Source organism: Leptonychotes weddellii, chromosome 9, assembly GCF_054177405.1.
Source record: "Leptonychotes weddellii isolate Sample4059 chromosome 9, ASM5417740v2, whole genome shotgun sequence".
Classification (NCBI taxonomy): Eukaryota; Metazoa; Chordata; class Mammalia; order Carnivora; family Phocidae; genus Leptonychotes; species Leptonychotes weddellii.
The window spans coordinates 22,963,366-22,983,148 of NC_138377.1; the positions used below are offsets into that span (position 1 = coordinate 22,963,366).

At 40.5% G+C, this 19,783-nt stretch overlaps 1 protein-coding gene across 3 annotated transcripts in view; it reads right to left on the reverse strand.

Annotated features, from left to right (window-relative positions):
• The window catches only part of GPATCH2L (G-patch domain containing 2 like), a 55,065-nt gene that overhangs the window by 13,927 nt on the left and 21,355 nt on the right, over positions 1 to 19,783 (reverse strand). For 2 of the 3 annotated variants that reach the window (XM_081830174.1, XM_081830175.1), the window contains exons 4-8: positions 19,297 to 19,473; positions 17,688 to 17,767; positions 14,325 to 14,383; positions 11,344 to 11,398; positions 9,246 to 9,331 (exon numbers count right to left, since the gene is read on the reverse strand). In XM_081830174.1, coding sequence (XP_081686300.1) covers positions 9,246 to 9,331; positions 11,344 to 11,398; positions 14,325 to 14,383; positions 17,688 to 17,767; positions 19,297 to 19,473 — 457 coding nt within the window. Of the gene's footprint in view, positions 1 to 9,245; positions 9,332 to 11,343; positions 11,399 to 11,454; positions 11,495 to 14,324; positions 14,384 to 17,687; positions 17,768 to 19,296; positions 19,474 to 19,783 lie in introns of all 3 variants that reach the window. The other variant, XM_081830176.1, reaches the window with a different exon arrangement.

Genomic DNA, 19,783 nt, shown 5'->3' on the forward strand with positions numbered 1-19,783 from the left:
TTACCTACCATGAGGCATACAGATTATTACACTGCACTCACTACATCCTGCAGCGTCCTTAGGGGGCTGCTATGAACGCAAAGGCTCAGGTGGTCCTTCCCAGGCCCCACCCCTCTGGGCCATGGTTCTCAGATCCCCACTCTGCCCTGCCCAGTGATGGTAAGGGCTTCAGGGTTAATTGTCCCTACATTAGGGCGCCTGGGTGGCTCAGTTGGTTAAGCCACTGCCTTCGGCTCAGGTCATGATCCTGGAGTCCCGGGATCGAGTCCCGCATCGGGCTCCCTGCTCGGCGGGGAGTCTGCTTCTCCCTCTGACCCTCCCCCCTCTCATGTGCTTTCTCTCTCTCTCAAATAAATAAATAAAATCTTTAAAAAAAAAATTGTCCCTACATTAAATGACCCCTGACTGCTAAGTCTCCAGCCTGTTACTTGTTCCTGCGGTAAATGATCTACTTCTACCACCCTATTCCCACTCTTAATTGTTGGCCTGAACATTCTAAATCCTTCAAATTTTGTAAATTCCTCTGGTGATAACTTAGGAAAGAACTGAAGGCTTTCTAAGGAACCCAGGTAATAAAGCTTATGAAGTCAACCGCCTTATTCTGTCGTAAAAGTATGTATTTTTGTGTGGACTATTTCCTTTCTACTCAAAGAGCTTTTTTGCTTCTTTCATTGTTCACTGCTTTTACTGAGGTGTTGAACAAAAGAGACAGTCTCTTCCCTAAAGGACCTCGTAGCCTAGTCCTATTTCCAGCCACACAGCTTTTCTAGTTACAGAATCTAGTTACAGAGAAACTGAGGCAAGGATAAAGAGAAGCCACGTTCATTCCTAAAACTCAGCTTAATGCTCCTTCCCTCTTAACACATTTCTCTTAGGACCGTTTCCAGATTGGAGAGCTATTTCATAAGAAGTTACATAACATCACACCTTAGGTCTGAGTACAGAAAGGATATTTGTCTCTCCCTACGTACCTTCCTAGCAAAGATCTGGGAAAGGAAGAAGAGAAACAGTCAAATTATAAAGGACAGTAAGACATTTTCCTTCTTTTTGGTTTTAAGTGAACGCTAGTAATGGTAGAGTTCACAGCTTGGGAAAATCTGTTTTTCCCTTTGAGGGCTCTGTCTGCCTGGGAAGAACCTTGGAGGACAGAGAGGGAAGAAGACCCAGAAGCTTGGAGACCCAGAGCCTGGGGAAAGCACAGAGGAAGCTGAGTGCTTGAAGCAAGAGGATTTAAAGGAGACAGGAAATGGACCCTGCCACACTGTATAGCACATTCTGAGCATGAGGACACCCTGCTCAGGAGTGGAGAATAATCCATGCGGCGTTGGAAGGGTCCCTTGTGTTATTTTGGGGAACATGAGCATGGGAGTATGCACCTGCTGCAGCCAGAGCTTCCTACTCGAGAGGCTGTTCCAATTTTTGTGTGTCCCCAAATAATTCCATAACAATAACTACAGACATAAAGAGTGAAAGGGAAATAAAAATAAAAAATTGACCTCCCCCACCCTCATTTTCACTTAGTAGTTGGCTCCCCTTCTTCCCAGTGTGTTGTTTCTTTAATTTGTGTTATTTTACTCAGACAGTATCTGTCTACTCTCACAAGACAGAAACTGAAGAGGGTCAACACACAAGCAGTTGTCACAAAGGGCAGGGGAAGTCGGAGCCTCCCCTTCTCACCAACACACAGTGGGTAGAAAGGGTAGAAGATTTAATTCGATTTTTAAAAATTCTTTGTCAAGAACAGTATTATAGTCGTTCCTGCACTGCAAATCATGTGCTGTGTGTGGAGGGCAGGGATCTTTCAATTGCGCAGGGAGCAGAAAGGCTAAGTATCAGTTAAGCTGAAATTTCTACCAAGTTAAAACTTCTTCTCAATTCGAGTGGCAATGGTTATCAGAATCCCGTAAGGAGATTTTTACGAAATATGCATGCCCAACCATGCTGGGGTGACAAAAGAACCAGTATTGTGCTTACTCTGAAATTTCTCCTCAGGGAATTCCGAGAAGCTTCTACCTGCTGTGAAAATTACTGAGTTAAAAAAAAAAAAAAAGCCAAATTCCCAAAGCCAACCTAGTTAATAAAAAAGATCTAAAAAATTTAACCTAAAGAATAACAGAATGATTAAATGAAAATTAATTTAAATAAAAATGCTATTCCCTAGTATACAAGCAATTACCCTAGAGAAAAGACAGGCTACCCTGGTTCTGTTTCATCTGATCTGGGCCTCGGGGTCCTTGGGACACTCCTCCTGTCACAGCTTAAGTACTTCCCTTAAACACACCACATTCTGCAGCACTGGCCAAAAGGAAGTGAAGAGGGGTGTGGGTGGGGGGTGGTGAGTGAGCATTAAAAGCAAAAAAATACATTATTTAAAAATTCTTACTTCAGGAAAAGTAACTATATTCACAAATGTGAAGGTGAATGCTGAAGATTAGCAATTAATTGAAAGAGTATTCTGTATAACTACACATAAACACAACATTTCTATTTCACTTTTTAGTGCACGTAACTGAAAGATCAGGTGAGTTGTTATAAAACTGCAGTGTTACTTAGGAAACTGGGCAGATCACTATGTCCCTGGGGCAGGAATGTACTTTTAGGGGAAAAAAAAAATTACTTTGAGAAATACATGCATGTTTAATAGAACCAATGTTGGCAAAAAATAACTGAAGTGGCTGCTTTAGATTTAGAACAAAGATGTTTAGAGTCACTCCTAAGGAGTGGAAAGTCTTTACCTGCCAATGGCAAGCCAATTTAAGGAACAGTTCACCTTCAAAAACTTACTCATTTTAAAAACCCATTGAGGGCGCCTAGGTGGCTCAGTTGGTTAAGCGACTGCCTTCGGTTCAGGTCGTGATCCTGGAGTCCCAGGATCGAGTCCCGCATCAGGCTCCCTGCTCAGCGGGGAGCCTGCTTCTCCCTCTGACCCTCCCCCCTCTCATGTGCTCTCTCATTCTCTCTCTCAAATAAATAAATAAAATCTTTAAAAAAAACCATTGAAAAGTTCACTTTTTTAATATGGGAAATAAAAATAAAATCTATTGTGAGAAGGTACTTATTTGCTGGTTTTTTTTCTTAAGCACACACAAACAAGTAATAACAGGAAAAAAATTATTGATATTTCTAAGGACCAAAGGTCATATATATCATATATTCCAATTATTCTCCTTAATTACTAATCTATTCCCCTCAACTATTGTTAACACAAATTTATGGAAGCCTACCCTGCGTAAAGCACTCTGCTGGATGTGGAGAGGGTACACAAAAGATGACGGAGCCGAGGGCCCATCCACCCAGAGCTCACAACATAGTGAAGAAGGCCGATGTGTAAAGAACGAACAGATACAAGACACTGAGCTCTAATCAAAGAACAAAGTGCTAGGGTAAAAATGAATGAAAATAGGATTAAATCTAGGAAAGTAGAGAGGCCCCCCCTCCTCACATGTGATTTTATCTTCGGGGTTGATGGACATTTATGAAACACCCAGTAGGGGAACTATTTTCTCAGACTGGCACACACAGGAAAGGGTCCAGGCCTGACACTAGCTGCAGCTAGCGACAGAAAACCACTTCACAATCAGAGGACACAGAGGAGGCTTATCTAACAGGAAGAGATCCCAGCAATTCCAGTAGTGTTTTCACTCAAACCTAACCCTCAGCAGTCGGTGACAAACAGCTCACTAGCACCTGAAAATTCCCAGCACTCTTCTTCCCTTGGCCCAGCCGAGGTTGACAGATCATGGAGTGGTGTGCCACCCGCAGGAGCACAAAAGTTCTCCGTCGACTGGAAAGCTGGGTCTATTCCAGTGGCCAGAGAGGGAAAATGCTTTCTTCACTCCGCTTAGGCAGCAAGATGCCAGCCAGCTGAGAGGTGGTGTCGACAAAACCATCCAGGGCAGGACAAAAGATTCAAGAGCTGTGCACTTCTCTGGAAAGGAAGTTCCAGTAGGACTGGGCAGCTTTATGCACAATCTCCCAGCAGAAACATTTCCTCCCACATGGCCAAAACTAAGGCGCTACAGAGGGGGGCAGGGCTGCTGTGCATCAGAGTAGCCCCAGCAGGTTCAGGACTAATAACAGGTTCTTCCGCCTAAGCCCTGAGGTGAAACCCGAGGCTGTTTACTATGGCTCCAAAGGTCAAAATTCAGAGCGCGAAGGGAGTCTTCTTCTCGCTCTTTGAAACTCCTTGTCAAGTGGCACAGCCAGCTGGGCACACAACTCTGATATGCAGATCGTAACGTTTGTGAACAGATAAAATGAATTACAATGAGCACAGCCTATCATATTTCAACTCTCTGATGGGCAGGAAGGTCTCTCTTTTTTACCCCAACACTGTCCAAATGCCTCCGCTTATAGTCCATCTGAGGCTATTTAAGCACCTCAAGAATCTATACGACATCTCATTAGCAAATGACTCTGGAAGCCAACCTGAAGTTTATAAAACTGCAGCTATCCTAAGGACAGGGCAGGGGTAGTGGGAATGTAACAAAAATAATCATATTAGCTTCCAGTATGCTAAGTAGTCAAATATATGATTTCATTTTGATCCCCACTAGGCCAATAAAAATGAGTATTTCCATTTTAAAGGTAAGAAAATCAAGGTATAGGGGTGTTAAGTCATTTGCCCAGATAAAGCCAAGAGTCTTACTGGGGACTGCCTCACACTAATACCCACTAACGTGAGATTAAAAACTTAAAGAAAGAATAAATGGAAGTGGTGATACATTACCATATCACCACCCTTGGTAGAGGAAAGGTCAGGAAAATTGGAGAAAACTCAAAACTGCCACGAGACACTCAAAAACCACAACTGGTGACTTGTGCATCATACAGAGAGATGTAACGTTTGATAAGTTCTAGCAATGGTTTTCTACAGCAATCATGGTAAGAAAAGCTATCCTTCATAATCAATAGATCTCTCATTTTGGGAAAAGCTGCCTCCAGCACTAGCTCCTTATTACCATTCTAGAACTGTGTCCTTGACAGCAATACCACTGCAGCTACCCAAACACCAATCACACCATCTGCTGCTTGAGCAGCAGCAATTCCTAAGGCCGGTAACAAGTATTACTACTTTAATACAACATCCCAATACCAGCAACCAAAACAACCAAACCAAAACAGCTGGTTTACGAAGTTCATCCATGCACCCTGCCAACTATCCCAACACCTACCCAGCAAGTCCGCCCATCAGTGAATCACTATGTGCCGGGCACTGTGCTAGACAGTGACATTCTCTTCTTCACTTCAGAAGTCCTCCAAACTGAAGTCCAGCATTCCACGTCCCATAAGAACTCACGCACCCAATACCAAATCACAGAGCTCATGCTGATTACAAAACAGGATTTCCTATTAAGAAACTTACAAAGCACCAGCCATAAAATCATATGCATTTAGGGCAACAGTTCGTAACCATGGCTGTGTATTAGAGTCACCTGGGAACTTAAAAATAATGCCAATGCTTGGGCCTCATCCCAGATCAGTTAAGTCAGAATCTTTGGAGTGGGGCTCAGTATGGCTATATTTTTATAGCTTCTCAGGTGATTCAAAAGTGCAGTGAGAGTTGAAAAACACCAAATTTAAGTATTTCTAGAGTGGTAGTTCTGAAAACCTCATAACCCACAAATCTATTAGGTGGTACAAAGACCACAAAGACTCCCTTGCCCATCCATTGCACCTGCCATCTGGGGCTGTATTAAAATGATACATCAATAAAGTGTTCTCTTAAAATCACGGTCCCATCATTTCCTTGTTTATAGCAATTAAACACTAAACATGAGAGTCCTTGAGGTCACTCATGCCCCCCCAGTGAGCCCCAGGCCTCACTGTGAGAACCAGAGCTGACTGGCTCCAGCAGTGAGAGAGTGGTTGAGAGGTCCTCAGTCTCCTGCAGCTGAGTGTTCCGGTCACCGGAACAGGGATGTCCAGGCAGGAAGCAGCCTCAGCTCAGTAACCCATCAAGAGGAAACCTTCACAGTTCAGGCATGATTATCAAACTCTTTGTGCTCTTAAAGGAGAGTAATTATAGGCATGTGAAAAAAGGGAAGCACTCCCTGAGGAACTCTTCCTCACATGCTTCCCAAGAGGCACCAGGGCCATTAAAAATTCCATGATGAAGAGGAAAAACAGCCTGGGAACAGCCAGGAGGCAATACAGCAAATTAATACACCAGCCCTCCTCGGGGAAAGCTGTGATAAAACAGGAAACACTTCTCTCTTCGCAAAATAAAATTATACCACTAATGATAACATAGTCACCACACACACACACACACACACACACACACACACACACACCCCGTTCTAATGATAGGTGTGAAATTCCCAAGGCTGCCCAGACGCTTTGAAAGAAATCTTTTCCTACTACAAATAAAATGGAACAAGAAAAAGATAAAATTTCCATTCGAAACAGTTTTTAATACAGTCATTCACCTGCCTTTTCCCTGCCACCATGGCTCTTTAACATTCCTTGCTAGACACCAGGCTTTGTTAAACAGTGTCCACTCTGTTCAAAGCCAACCATCCAGCTCCGAAGCCCATCTTATCCTTCAGCCACACCCGAGCTAAATGGCTCCTTCTCAACTGACCCCTTGCTGGGCAGGGACCACCCCCCTCCCCAATTTCAAAGGAGTGGGAGGATGCCCTGAGGGCTCAGGGTTTCAGCACCCACATTTTCTAAAAATTGCTTAGAGGTCGCTTGTGCGGACCATTTCCCACAGAGCCATGGTTGCCAAACTTTATTGACTGCTCCCTCATGAGTAAAACATTTGCACAAACACCCTTTATGTATGTAACACATATACATAAAACAAAAATATGTGCTACTGGATGTCTCTATATACAATTACAACAAAAAACCATTTTTTAAGGATCAGATAAACTGAAATTTAAAAAATGGCTTCCCCGGGGCGCCTGGGTGGCTCAGTCGGTTAAGCGGCTGCCTTCGGCTCAGGTCGTGATCCCAGGGTCCTGGGATGGAGCCCCGCGTCAGGCTCCCTGCTCCACGGAGAGCCTGCTTCTCCCTCTCCCTCTGCCTGCCGCTCTGCCTATCTGTGCTCTCTCTCTAGGTCTCTGTCAAATAAATACATAAATAAAACCTTAAAAAAAAAAAGTAATCCCCTACCCCCAAAGAATGCAACCCACTCTGTATCCACTGCCCTGGGAATGACATCTAGAAGGACAAAGATGAGCTAGAATTGTCCACATTCTCTCACCTTGTTTGTAGCAATGGTCTAAAGCAATAAGCAGTATTTCCCTAGAGCTGACTGCACTAGAAGCACAGCCTAGACCTTCTTACATTTCCAAGTCTGACCACAAGCCCCGCCAGCAGGAGAACGAAGACAATGACATGGATAGTAAGATACATAACGAAACAAAAAGCTGACGCCCACTCCAGTCAGGATGAGGCTTCAGAAGCAACAGGAAACCTGATAAAAGCATGGATACTGATCTCAGCACAGTAAAGGCACAGCTTTAGGTAACAGAGGTAAAGAGAGGAGGGCAAAGAATCCACTTTCTGCATCTGACAGGATATGGTGCTACTCATATAATCTTCCCAAAGAGTATACATAGCCATTATTTCATGTGGGATTAAGACAAAAAGCTGGAGGACTGCTTTCCAATGCATTGAAATCTTCGGTCTTTCAAGACAGCTTGAGAATCACCACCTCTAAGAAAATTTCCCTGAGCCTCTCTTCTGGGCTTTGTATCATTCTAGTGTACATTTTTACACACCTGTCACTTTACACTGTACTGCTGATTTCCATGCCTGGCTTTCTCAAGAGAATGGAAGCTCCTGAGAGTAGTAGCTGAACAAAGAGTCTGGTGCACAGTACGGAGTCAGCAAGTGCTGAGTGAGTGAATGATGAACAAACAGCACACGACTGAAGAGAAGGCCTTATAATTACTTTATTACTACTTGTCCAGTAGAAGGTTTGGCAGTTGGCAACAGGTTATGGGGCAGAATTTATTATTACAGCCCACAGTGGAAGTTCTCATTGGATCTGTGAAAGGATAATTTCCTGTGCTTGCACACCAATCTATGAACATACCCACTTAAGAATGAATTAACAAAAGGAAAACAAAAAACAAAAAAACCCCCACCATATCAGAACCTTGGAAAGAAATCCTTTGTGCCCCTAGAAATAATAAAAGTTCTATGGTTCAGCCTATAGCTCCTCCTTTGTGCACAATAACCCTGCTAGGGGATGCTACCAATAACACCATGTTTACTTCCCATGTCATCGAACTCCAGAGAATTTCTATTGAAAAATGCAGGATTCACTCTGCCACACTGGCAAAGGATTCATCTAACAAATACATACCGAATGTCCAGTAAGTGCCAGACACTATGTTAGGTGCTGGGGATATTATCAGGGAACAAGACAAAACAAAGTCCCCACACTATGAAGCTTATCTCCTAGTGAGACAGGAGAAAAAAGTTGTGGGGGGGGGAACCCAACAAGCATATTCATTATAGACTGTGATAAAGCTTTAGGGGAAAGAAATCGATGACCAGAGAGCAGTGGAGGTGGTCCCTTTAGATAGGATGGTCTGAGAGGTCCTCTCTGAGTTGAGATGAGAAGTAGCCAACCGTGAGAAGAGGCTTAGCATGGGACTCCAGACAAAGGGAAAAAGTGTGAAGGTTCAGGGGCAGAAAAGGGTTGCTATTTTTGATGAACAAAATGGAGCTGAGCTCCCTGGCACAGCTGGACCTCTACCCTAGTGAGGAGAAAGAAGTATAGGAAAGGAGGCTGGACATGCAGGCAGAAGACAAATTACGCAGAATTTTGCAGGTCAAGGCAAGGACCACTAGTAATGTTCTCTGAAGATGGGGCTTTTAGCCGAAGAAATAGGAAATACAAGTCAGAAGACATAGGGGCACTTGGGTGGCTCAGCTGGTTAAGCATCTCACTCTTGATTTCAGCTCAGGTCTTGATCTCAGGGTTGTGAATTCAAGCCCCGTGTTGTCAAAAAACAAAAAAACAAAACAAAAAAAATCCATGCTCTAATACAAGTCAGAAGACTTAGGTCACAGCTGCGACTTAAATCACATACTAGCCATGTGATCATAGGAAAGATACTTCAACACTGCCTTGGTTTCTGTATCTGTAAAACATCTACTGGTCTCTAAAGGTTGTTGAAAGATCAAATTGGATATTATATACAAATATACTTTATAACCTGAAGAGTGTTATAAAGGAAAGGGCATTGTGTGGAAGAAAACCGCCACCAGAAGACAATTACCTGGCAGAGCAGTGTGCTGGTGAACATCTTCGGTGAGAAGCGTCAGTGAGAACATCCAAGGAGTAAAGGGGAGACAGGGGATTAAACTGCAGGAATAAATGAGATTATTTTAGAAAAGCTTATATGAAAAAGACCTGATCCTAGAGTGGCCTGCTGTTTGATTCCTTTGCCCCTCTGACCGTTTGACTCTTTTACCATACCGCAGACACCATTCAGTCAAGTTGCAACCATGAATACAGCATACTGATCCCACACACCTCAAAAAAGGCTATTCCTTGGTAAATAACAGTTTTTAAAAACTTCTAATACATGACAATTACTTAAATGGCAGAAGACAGTACTTTCTATTTGACATAACAGGAACTTACGCTATTGATTATTAGCCCTTGTTCCTAAGAAAACTAGCATGAAATTACTTTTTTATTTCCTTATCCTGGTCAGTGTTTCCAGTAAATAACTGGTTAACACATACCAGCAGCCGTTGTTAGTAGAAACAGAACTAGATTAAGAATACCTAACATTTAATTCCAGTCTATCCCTGAGTTGCCATACATTAAAAAATACTACTTTCTTTGAGCTTTACTATCCTCATCTGTATAATGGATGCACTGCTTATCTTACCTATTTTACAGGATTGCTGTGGGGGCTAAATTAAATACTGCTTTCAGTTTATAATTCCAATTTCTCTTCTGTAAAACTTCTATTTATCTCAAAAGGTGGTTGTGAGGATCAAACTCGGATACAATATAGAAGAAATACCTTACTTTCTGTTTTCTAGCTTTCTATGGACTTCTCCCAGAATAAATAATCCTTCCCCCAAATTTCAGTACTAAATGTATCTTAAGACCGGAACTCTAAATGGTAATTTCAAAAGAACTTACGAAGAAGTCTGACTTTGGGCAAATCGTTTAACTCTTATTTGTAAGTAACAGATCTGGACTAGATGATCACCATAGGCCCTCTTCTGCCTCTCGATCCTCTGATGCAAACATAATCAGTACCCTGGCTTCCTGTCTCTCACATACCACCTTAATGACTTTGTATCTGCCCACCACCTGCACTATATTTACTCAATATTTTTCTTCATACCAATTATTTTTACTCAACCTTGTCCTTACTCTTTCTATGGAACAACAAGATTGATAGAATGATTTTTTTTTTCTAATACAAATTATAACTTAAAGTAATAATCAATCATATGTCCACACACCATCTAAAATCATCTCATAAGCACACACCAGTTAGATGTGCCACTGCTCTAGTTCATTTTGAAATAGTAACTTTGGGCGCCTGGGTGGCTCAGTTGGTTAAGCGACTGCCTTCGGCTCAGGTCATGATCCTGGAGTCCCTGGATCGAGTCCCTCATCGGGCTCCCTGCTCGGCAGGGAGTCTGCTTCTCCCTCTGACCCTCCCCCTTCTCATGTGCTCTCTCTCATTCTCTCTCTCTCAAATAAATAAATAAAATCTTTAAAAAAAAAAAAGAAATAGTAACTTCAAAAGGAAGGTTCCAAGTCTAAACTGTACATCAATTTAGTAAGTCCTAAGGAGTCAAAACACAAAATAAAAACCGCTGAGCAACAGGACGCCTGAGATTTCTACCTACCAGTCTTCACCTATTTTATACCTAATCGAGATAAAACAACCTCTATCCCCACAAAAATCAAAAGCTTCAAACATTAAAGGAACATACTGATAGCCACCGTCAGTAATTTTTAAATTATGACCCCTATAAAGGCCTAGATTTGCCAAGGGCCCTCTCCAGGGGCAGCCAGGAAAGAGACTAAGAGACTAAGAGGGCAAGGCTCACTCCCAGCAGCCCTCCCTCCTGTTTCTTATGCTCAGATCTCACCATTGTACTTCTCAGTATACGATGCTGGTGCTGAACTGAACCATAAACCCAACGAGGTTCATTCTGATTTCTTACTGCAAAGTTCAAAACTAAAATAAAAATAGGATCCCTATGAAATATGCATTACAAGTAATAAACACAAAAAGAACACCACAGTTGAACCTAAAAAAGGGAATTAGCTACAGTTCTTATAGTATCAGATAATCTTAGACAACAGTCCTCTAAAAAAACCATAACATAGGACCTTACCTCATGTGCACAAGCAGAAATGTGAGGAAAATCAGAAGCCAATGCTTTATTCTTTCTAAAGAAAAGGAGATCAAATGATAAAATAAAGATGACAAAGAAAAGCGATCTTACCTGATTTCGTTCTCTTTTCCCAGCTGACGGTAACCAGAAACTAAAGAGAAGGAGAGAACAACAGAAAGAAAACAATAAAAGAAGCAATTGGAAATTATAGGGGAGGAGCAGAAAAAAAGATGCTGGGGTAACCAAGTGAATACGAAGAAAGAACTGGGGAAAAGAAGGAACTGGAGGAGAAAAGGAGAGGGATGGTAAATGTACACAAACGTTTTTTGTGAAAAATAACTCTTCAAAGGAAAAAGCCTTATAATGAAATGTAAAACACTGGACTCTCTAAAAACAAACCCACCAAAATACTCTCACCTGTGTAGTGACAACAGGATCCCCAAATTCAACAAGAACACAAAACATACTCACAAACGACAAATTTGACCAGGCTAACGAGTATAGGATCACAACTAGGTATTAACCATGAAGCACACAGGAGACATCAAATAGCCAATCATGTTAGGGGACAAGGCTGTCACAAGAAAGGGGGGGCAATACTTTTCCTATAACACAGGCTTTCCAGTTGCATGTCCACAGTAGTGAAGACAAAAAGATATTTCTTTAGACAGAGGTCTAAAAATGGGAAAAGCAGCCTATAGGAGAATACAGAGGCATTTTGAACAAAAAAATTTTAAGAGACAGAAAAATTAGCTTAAAATATAACATTCTGTAAAGGAAGAAGTAAAACTATCAGTTTGCAGATGACATGATGCCATACATAGAAAACCCTAAGGACTCCATCAAAAAACTGTTAGAACTGATAAACGAATTCAGCAAAGCTGCAGGATACAAAATCAACGTACAGAATCTGTTGTGTTTCTCTACACTAATAATGAACTATCAGAAAGAGAAATGAGAAAATAGGCCCATTTACAATTATATTAAAAAGAATAAAATACCCACGAATAAATTTAACTGAGGAGGTGAAAGACCTGGACACTGAAAACTACAAGACACTGATGAAAGAAACTGAAGGCACAAATAAACGGAAAGATATTCCGTGCTCATGGACTGGAAGAATTAACACTGTTAAACTGTCCATACTACCCAAAGCAACCTATAGATTCAAGTCCCAATGGCATACTTCACAGGACTAGAACAAATAATTCTAAAAATCTGTATGGAACCACAAAAGACCCCGAATACCCACAGCAATCTTGAGAAAGAACAAAGCTGGAGGTATCATGCTCCCTGGTTTCCAATTATACTACAAAGCTATAGTAACCAAAATACTAGGGTATGGGCATAAAAACAGACACACAGATTAATGGAACAGAAGAGAGAGCCCATGCAAATATGGTCAATTAATTTACAAAAGAGGCCAGAATATACAATGGGGAAAAGACAGTCTCTTCAATAAGTGATGTTGGGAAAACTGAACAGTCACATACAAAAGAAGAAAACTAGATCACTATCTTATACCATACACAAAAATTAATTCAAAATAAATGGATTAAGGACTTGAATGTAGAACTTGAAAGCATAAAATTCCTAGAACACATAGGTGGTAAGCTCCTTGTCATGGGTCTCTTTTGATTTTTTTTTTTGGGGGGGGGCTTGTCTGACTCCAAAGGCGAGGGAAACAAAACAAAAATAAATGGGACATCAGACTAAAAAACTTCTGTGCAGCAAATTATCAATAAAACAAAAATGCAACCTACTGAATGGGAGAAGATATTGCAAATCATGTATCAGATAAAGGATTAACAACCAAAATATATAAAGAACTCATATAACTCAACAATAAAAAACCCCAAACAATCCAATTAAAATATGGGCAGAGGGCATGAAGGACATTTCCCCAAAGACATACAGGCCCACAGGCACATGAAAAGATGCTCAATATCACTAATTTCAGAGAAATGAAAATCAAAACCACAATGAGGTATCACCTCACACCTGTTAAAATGGCTATTATCAACAAAACAAGAAATAATAAGTGTTGTTGAGGATGTGAAGAAAAGGGAATCTTAGTACACTGTTGGTGGGAATGTAAACTGTTGCAGCCACTCTGGAAAATAGTATGGAGATTCCTCAAAAAATTAAAAATAGACCTATCATATGATCCAGCTATTCCACTTCTGCATATTTATCCAAGGAATATGAAAACACTAACTTGAAAAGATATATACACCTCTATGTTCACTGAAGCATTATTTACAATGGCCATGATATGGAAACAACCTAAGTGTCCATCAACGGATAAAGAACATGTGGTGTATACATAAATATACATACACACAACGGAATACTACTCCATCATAAAAGAGAAGGAAATCTTGCCATTTGTGACAACATGGATGAACCCTGAGGGATTAGGTTAAATGAATAAGTCAGAGAGAGAAGACAAATACTGTATGATAGCATTTATATGTGGAAGCTAAAAACAAAACAAATGAAAGAATAAAACAAAACAAAACAAACTCATAGATACAAGGAATGGATTGGTGGTCCCAGAGAGAAGGGGGTTGAGGGGTGGGTGAAAGGGCTCCATTTCAAGCTGAAGTATGGCACCTAGATTTATGGTGATGATCACTTTGTAGTGGACACAAATACTGAATTACAATGTTCTACACCTGAAACTTATGTAAAGTTATGCATCAATCCCAATCAATATAAATAAATAGTAACATCCTAATTGGAGGCTACTTTTATAAAGCAGCATCTATACATATAAACAGCAAAGAAATAAAAATTAGTCTAGAAAGGAAAAAAAAATCACTCTCATGAGATTAGAGCATTAGCCATGTTAACTGTTGTAAAGTACAAATCTTCAAGATCTCATTCAGCTCAGAATTCTAGGTTCCTTCGTAAAACTTCCCGCTGCCTCCTACTCCAAGGAATGGGCTAGGATAATGAGTAAATATATAAGCACTTACTCCTTCTGCCGAGGGTCACTAATGATGTGGCCTATTCTCTCAGTACTTATGCTGGTCTCCTGCAAAGGCAAGGAAGACAAGAGTGTCATCTAACCACAGAAACAAATAAAGTATGATCTGATATCAAGTTCACACTTTCCCATAACTGTGCCAGCAACCTCAAAGGCACATGTCAAATGTCAATCTTAAAATCCAACAGCAAGTTTATTTCTTTTTATGGGAATCTATCTTAAAAGTGTTACGTTATTCTAGACTTATTTTTCTCTAGTGTTCCAAAAAAGTCATTACAAACCTTGTTTACTATAGATAGCATTTTAATAGTGAGTTTTTTGGTTTTTTTTTTTAAGATTTTATTTATTTATTTGAGAGAGAGAATGAGATAGAGAGCATGAGAGGGGGGAGGGTCAGAGAGAGAGGCAGACTCCCTGCTGAGCAGGGAGCCCGACGTGGGACTCGATGCCGGGACTCCAGGATCATGACCTGAGCCGAAGGCAGTCGCTTAACCAACTGAGCCACCCAGGCACCCAATAGTGAGTTATTAAAGTATATAGAATTTAACAGGCTGCATACCAACCTCCCCAGATCATACGATTACAGCCCCAATAGCCTTCATAATGGGAAATTTACCCAGTCCTCACTGGTAACACCTAACATCTGCTGACTAAATGTACACATATTAAAGGAATTTTGTAACTTACAAAAACTGTTACCCTGTCTTATCTCTTAAGCATCATCTCTTAAAGTAAAACAGAAGTTTATACAAATTGGTTCTTAAATTTAGGGTTCTTAAGACTGTAATATGAAATCTTACCCATAACACCACAAGCAATTCAGAAACTAACTAATCATCTCCAAAAAATTGAAAAATGGCACAAGGCACTCACCCTTTACTTAACTTGAGTACATTTACAATGAATGTCTATCACAGTACCTGGGGAAGCGCACCAATGGTACATGAATAAGAGTTACTTACGCACATCAGAGTAAATGTTAAGATGAGTGCGCGTAAGTCATGGGCATGAATGTCAAGAACATGAAGGCTGTTACTCAAACACATTTGTTACTGGGCAAATATTATGATCGGTATTCATTTGTGTGTGGATTAGCCTAAAATATTAGGGTACAATTGACTATAGAAAAATTAATTTGAGGTCAGATTCTGGGCGGGAGTGGCGCTAAATGAAAAGGTTTCACATACTGTATTCTTCACATTCTTCATCCATTACGCACATGCCTCCTAGTCACAGACACAGCCATAATAGTGGGGCCAAGGGAAAGGACAGGTGAAAAATGAGCTATTTGTTACTGCAGAAAAATTATTAACTTAAAGTGCCGTAATGTTTAAATTTACAGTTTATTACTGTGTAAATTACAAGCAGTACTTTGCGTAATTAGCAGCTCGCTGGCAGGGAGCTGTGAATGAAACTCATTATTTATGATTACAATTTAGAAAAAGAGAAGAGAGGTGGGGGAGGGGAAAGAAGGGGGGCAGAACATTGACCTCTGCTACAAATGACAAATATCCCTTTAAGGTGATGAAGATGAATTAAACAAGTAAATATTATCCTATTCATTTGAAATTCTTAGTCGCACATCCAATAGGCCCTAGAGTTTCCTTCCAGGCAAGCTAAAGGGAGCGTTCAAGACAAACTGATTTACTTCCATGGAAGTGGAAGGCTCTTATTTTACAGGAGCTGAAACAAAGTAAGGTAGATAGTAGGTAGAACATTATCTTTCAAGTCTAACTGACAAAGAGAAAAAGTAAAACCATCTCTCTGTTCCCTATTCCCAACCTCCTGCCTCCCTCCACCTTACATATTCCTACCCTATTAGCTGTCCTGTTAACTAAGAATAAGCTCCCAGAACAGTGAAAGCAGCATTTTAATGTCTGTGAAATCAATGAGGCAAAAGAAAAAGGTATCATTCTTCCAATAATCAAATGTCTTTCTAATTAAGAGATTTGAAATTGAATTTAAAGATTAAAAATATTTAAGTTCACCTGGAAATAAATAGCTTCATTTCTTTTACATAGCTAAAATTTCAGAAAACGGTTCCTTATTTCAACTACAAAACAGTAGCCCCCTGAGGGTAGCCAGGCTGTGGCTGTGATCACTATGTACCTGGCCTGGCACAGAGCCTGACACATAGCAGGCATTCTAAATGTTTATGCAATGAACGCATTAATGCTCTGAAATTGCCCTTTGCCCACCACCATCCTCTCTAACTAGGTATGAGCCCCAGTCTTAACCTACCTTCAATCTCAAAGCTAGAGTAAAAAATTAAAGTAATTTTTAGGGGCACCTGGGTGAGTCAGTTAAGTGTCTGCCTTTGGCTCAAGTCATGATCCCAGAATCCTGGGATCGAGCAGTTCCCTGCTCAGGAGGAGTCTGCTCATCCCTCTCCCTTTACCCCTCCCCCCGACTTGTGCTCTCTCTCAAACTAATAAATAATCTTCAAAAAAATTAATAATTTTAAAAGATAAAAGAGAAGTACAGCTGGGTTCAATCCTCTCTTCTGCAACTTCTATCTGGGTAACATTAGACATTACCTAGCTTCTTTGAACCCAAGTTTTCCTCATCTGCTAAGTGGGAATATCACCTGTTCTATAAGGTTGTTAAGAGGACTAAATGAACTGAGTGCCCAGTACAGTCCCTGACAAAGGCAGAACTGAACATGGAGAGTCCTCCCATGTGGCCAAGGAGAAGCTTTTGAAATCTGATAACAGGTTTTCTTTTTCTTTTTTTTTTTTTTTAAAGATTTTATTTATTTATTTGAGAGAGAGAGCACATGAGAGGGGGGAGGGTCAGAGGGAGAAGCAGACTCCCTGTCGAGCAGGGAGCCCGATGCGGGATTCGATCCAGGGACTCCAGGATCATGACCTGAGCCGAAGGCAGTCGCTTAACCAACTGAGCCACCCAGGCGCCCGATAACAGGTTTTCTTTCCAGTTTTTTACTTTTTAATGAATTCTAGGATAAAAGACCAAAGTGAGGACAGAAGAAGCATTCATGAATTTAGGAGTTAATAAAGAAGCCAAGAGTATTTTAACTTCTACAATAATAATATAAGGTTAATCAAAAGAATAGAAGGGAAAAGAGCAGGCCTGTAGATTTATAGACAAACTGTCATAACAGTATTTGCTTTGTCAAAACTTCTGTACGAGTTAAGCTTCATCTTTTATGTGTGTATCCATTTATAGCCTCCATTAAGGTTCACTCTTGTGAATTTGCAAAATATTTCAGTTGGCTTAATTTACTCCAAGGAATTCTGCAGCACCTTTGCTTATCAACAGGGTACACAAATCCCACAGGGAATCCTGTCCTCCCAGTCTCCCAGTGAGCCCAGTAGACAGTAAGAGTGGTTACCTTCCCAACAAGCCTTCTTCGGCCCTTTCTGAGGCATCGAGCTGCAGCTCCAGGCAGACGATTCAAGCGGGCATGGTACCCTAAAAAAAAGAAGAAAGTCCTCAGAAACGGAATGCAGAAGATTCATTAGCAATGGTAGGCTTCTAGTACACCAAAGGCCCTCCTCCCCAGGATCTTACTAGACTGACTCTTAAACTATTATCACTAGTCTTTTTGCCAAGGATTTATTATTCTCATGTCTTTGCAGTATGATCTTAAGTGTGTGTGTCTTTACCTCTGACCTAGGCATCTTCACCTAGAAAGGAGGGATAATCACTCGCTCAGTCCTATCATCCAGGGATGATGTGAAGACTCAGTGAAATAGCACAGCAAAGGTACTTTATAAACTGAAAACACTACAAAAATAAAAGGCATTATCAATAATTTCTAATTATAAATTAAATGCTTATTTCAAAAACATTTAAGTCATAGAATAATAGTAAAAATAGCCTGTATAGTATAATCCCATTTTTCTAATTGCTGTATATATTCTATACATAAAAAACACAACTGGAAGAATCCACACCCAAGTGTTATCAATGACACTGTCTCTGGGTATGGAATTACAGGCCATTTTAAATTGTTCTTCCTGTTCTTATTTGTGTGCATTTTAAGTGGTCCATAAAGAACTTTCAGAAATTGTCGCTGAAATGTTTGATGCACGTTATTAAGATAGCAAATATGTGCTTCAGCCAGGCAATAATCTTTACCAAGAGCCAACTGTTTTGAGAAGGACTTTCAATCACCCAAATTTATCATAACAAAATGCTATAGGAGTTTACAGCTCTGGGCATAATTCTGTCCACCAACAGATGCCCAACAAATACTTGATAACTGACTGATTGATTACTGGGCACCCCAGAATCATAAATTTATAGAGCTAAAAGAAACCTCTGAAACAGTTTGCTCAAAGCCGCAATTATTTTAAGTGATGACCCCCATGTCCCAAGGAAATGAAGTGACTCTGTCATAGTCAGAGCTAGAAGACAGTACCTGAGAGTATTATCACCCCAGTTCCTTCCCCCGTCCTAGGCTCTTTCCACTCTACCCTGCTATATCATAAGTAAAGGAAAAGCAAAGGGAAAGGATATACTTGTGTTTAAGTCCACAATAATAGAATAAAATAAAATTATTTAATGAATTATTTTAAAATCATCCAATTAAAAAAATGTCATTATACCCTGTATGTGAATGTTCTTACTGAAATGTGTTCTCTTCCAAGATCCAATACTTCAGGCTCCCACTGAGCACTCCATAGCCCATCGGTTTCACAGCAGGTAAGCAGCAGTGACACGCTGCTAGGCTTCCTAAATCTGGCACAAATGGCAATAGCAAGCTGAAGGAATGTCCTGCTAACAGATATCCCAAGAGTCTCCATGGGTTGCTTTAGGTACGAATGGAGAACCTCAAGCTTTGAGACTCACCCTTGAATCTTCTAGAAAAACCCCTGGACTAGCTCCAAAATTCAGAGTTAATGCATGCTTAGAGGCATGAGTATGCTTGCCATGGGATGATTCTCTCCAAAGAGAACCATAAAAATGTGAAGTGTATTTTGGTCTCCAGAACTTACCTCTTTGAGCTGGTCGAGAAGGTAAAAGGAATGTGGAATCGGAAAGTTTATCCAGTCCAGAATCCATTCTTTCTACTTCAGGGCAATGATCAGGAGCCCACTTCGGCAGAAGATTAGGGACAGTGAATCCTGGGACACATTCTCCCTCATAGAACCAATCACTCTGCTCATCATCCCCTAAAGTAAAAAGATGGTATCGTAAGTTGGAATTTTAACATGTTCTATGAAATACCAAACGGGAAGATGATTTCTCAGAGCTATAGATTTGATCATACTTTTTAAATAAAATCAAAGTACAAAAAAATTGTTTTGAACCTTCTTTTTTATCTATATTATGATGAAAACTAGAGTATGAAACTAGTTTCACATAAATGTCATACTGTGGTACACTGGACTTTTTTTGAGAGTAAAAAACTAATAAAGCTACCATTTACTAAACCCTTACCACCTGTGAGGGTCCATGCTAAAAATCTGTCAGTATGCTATC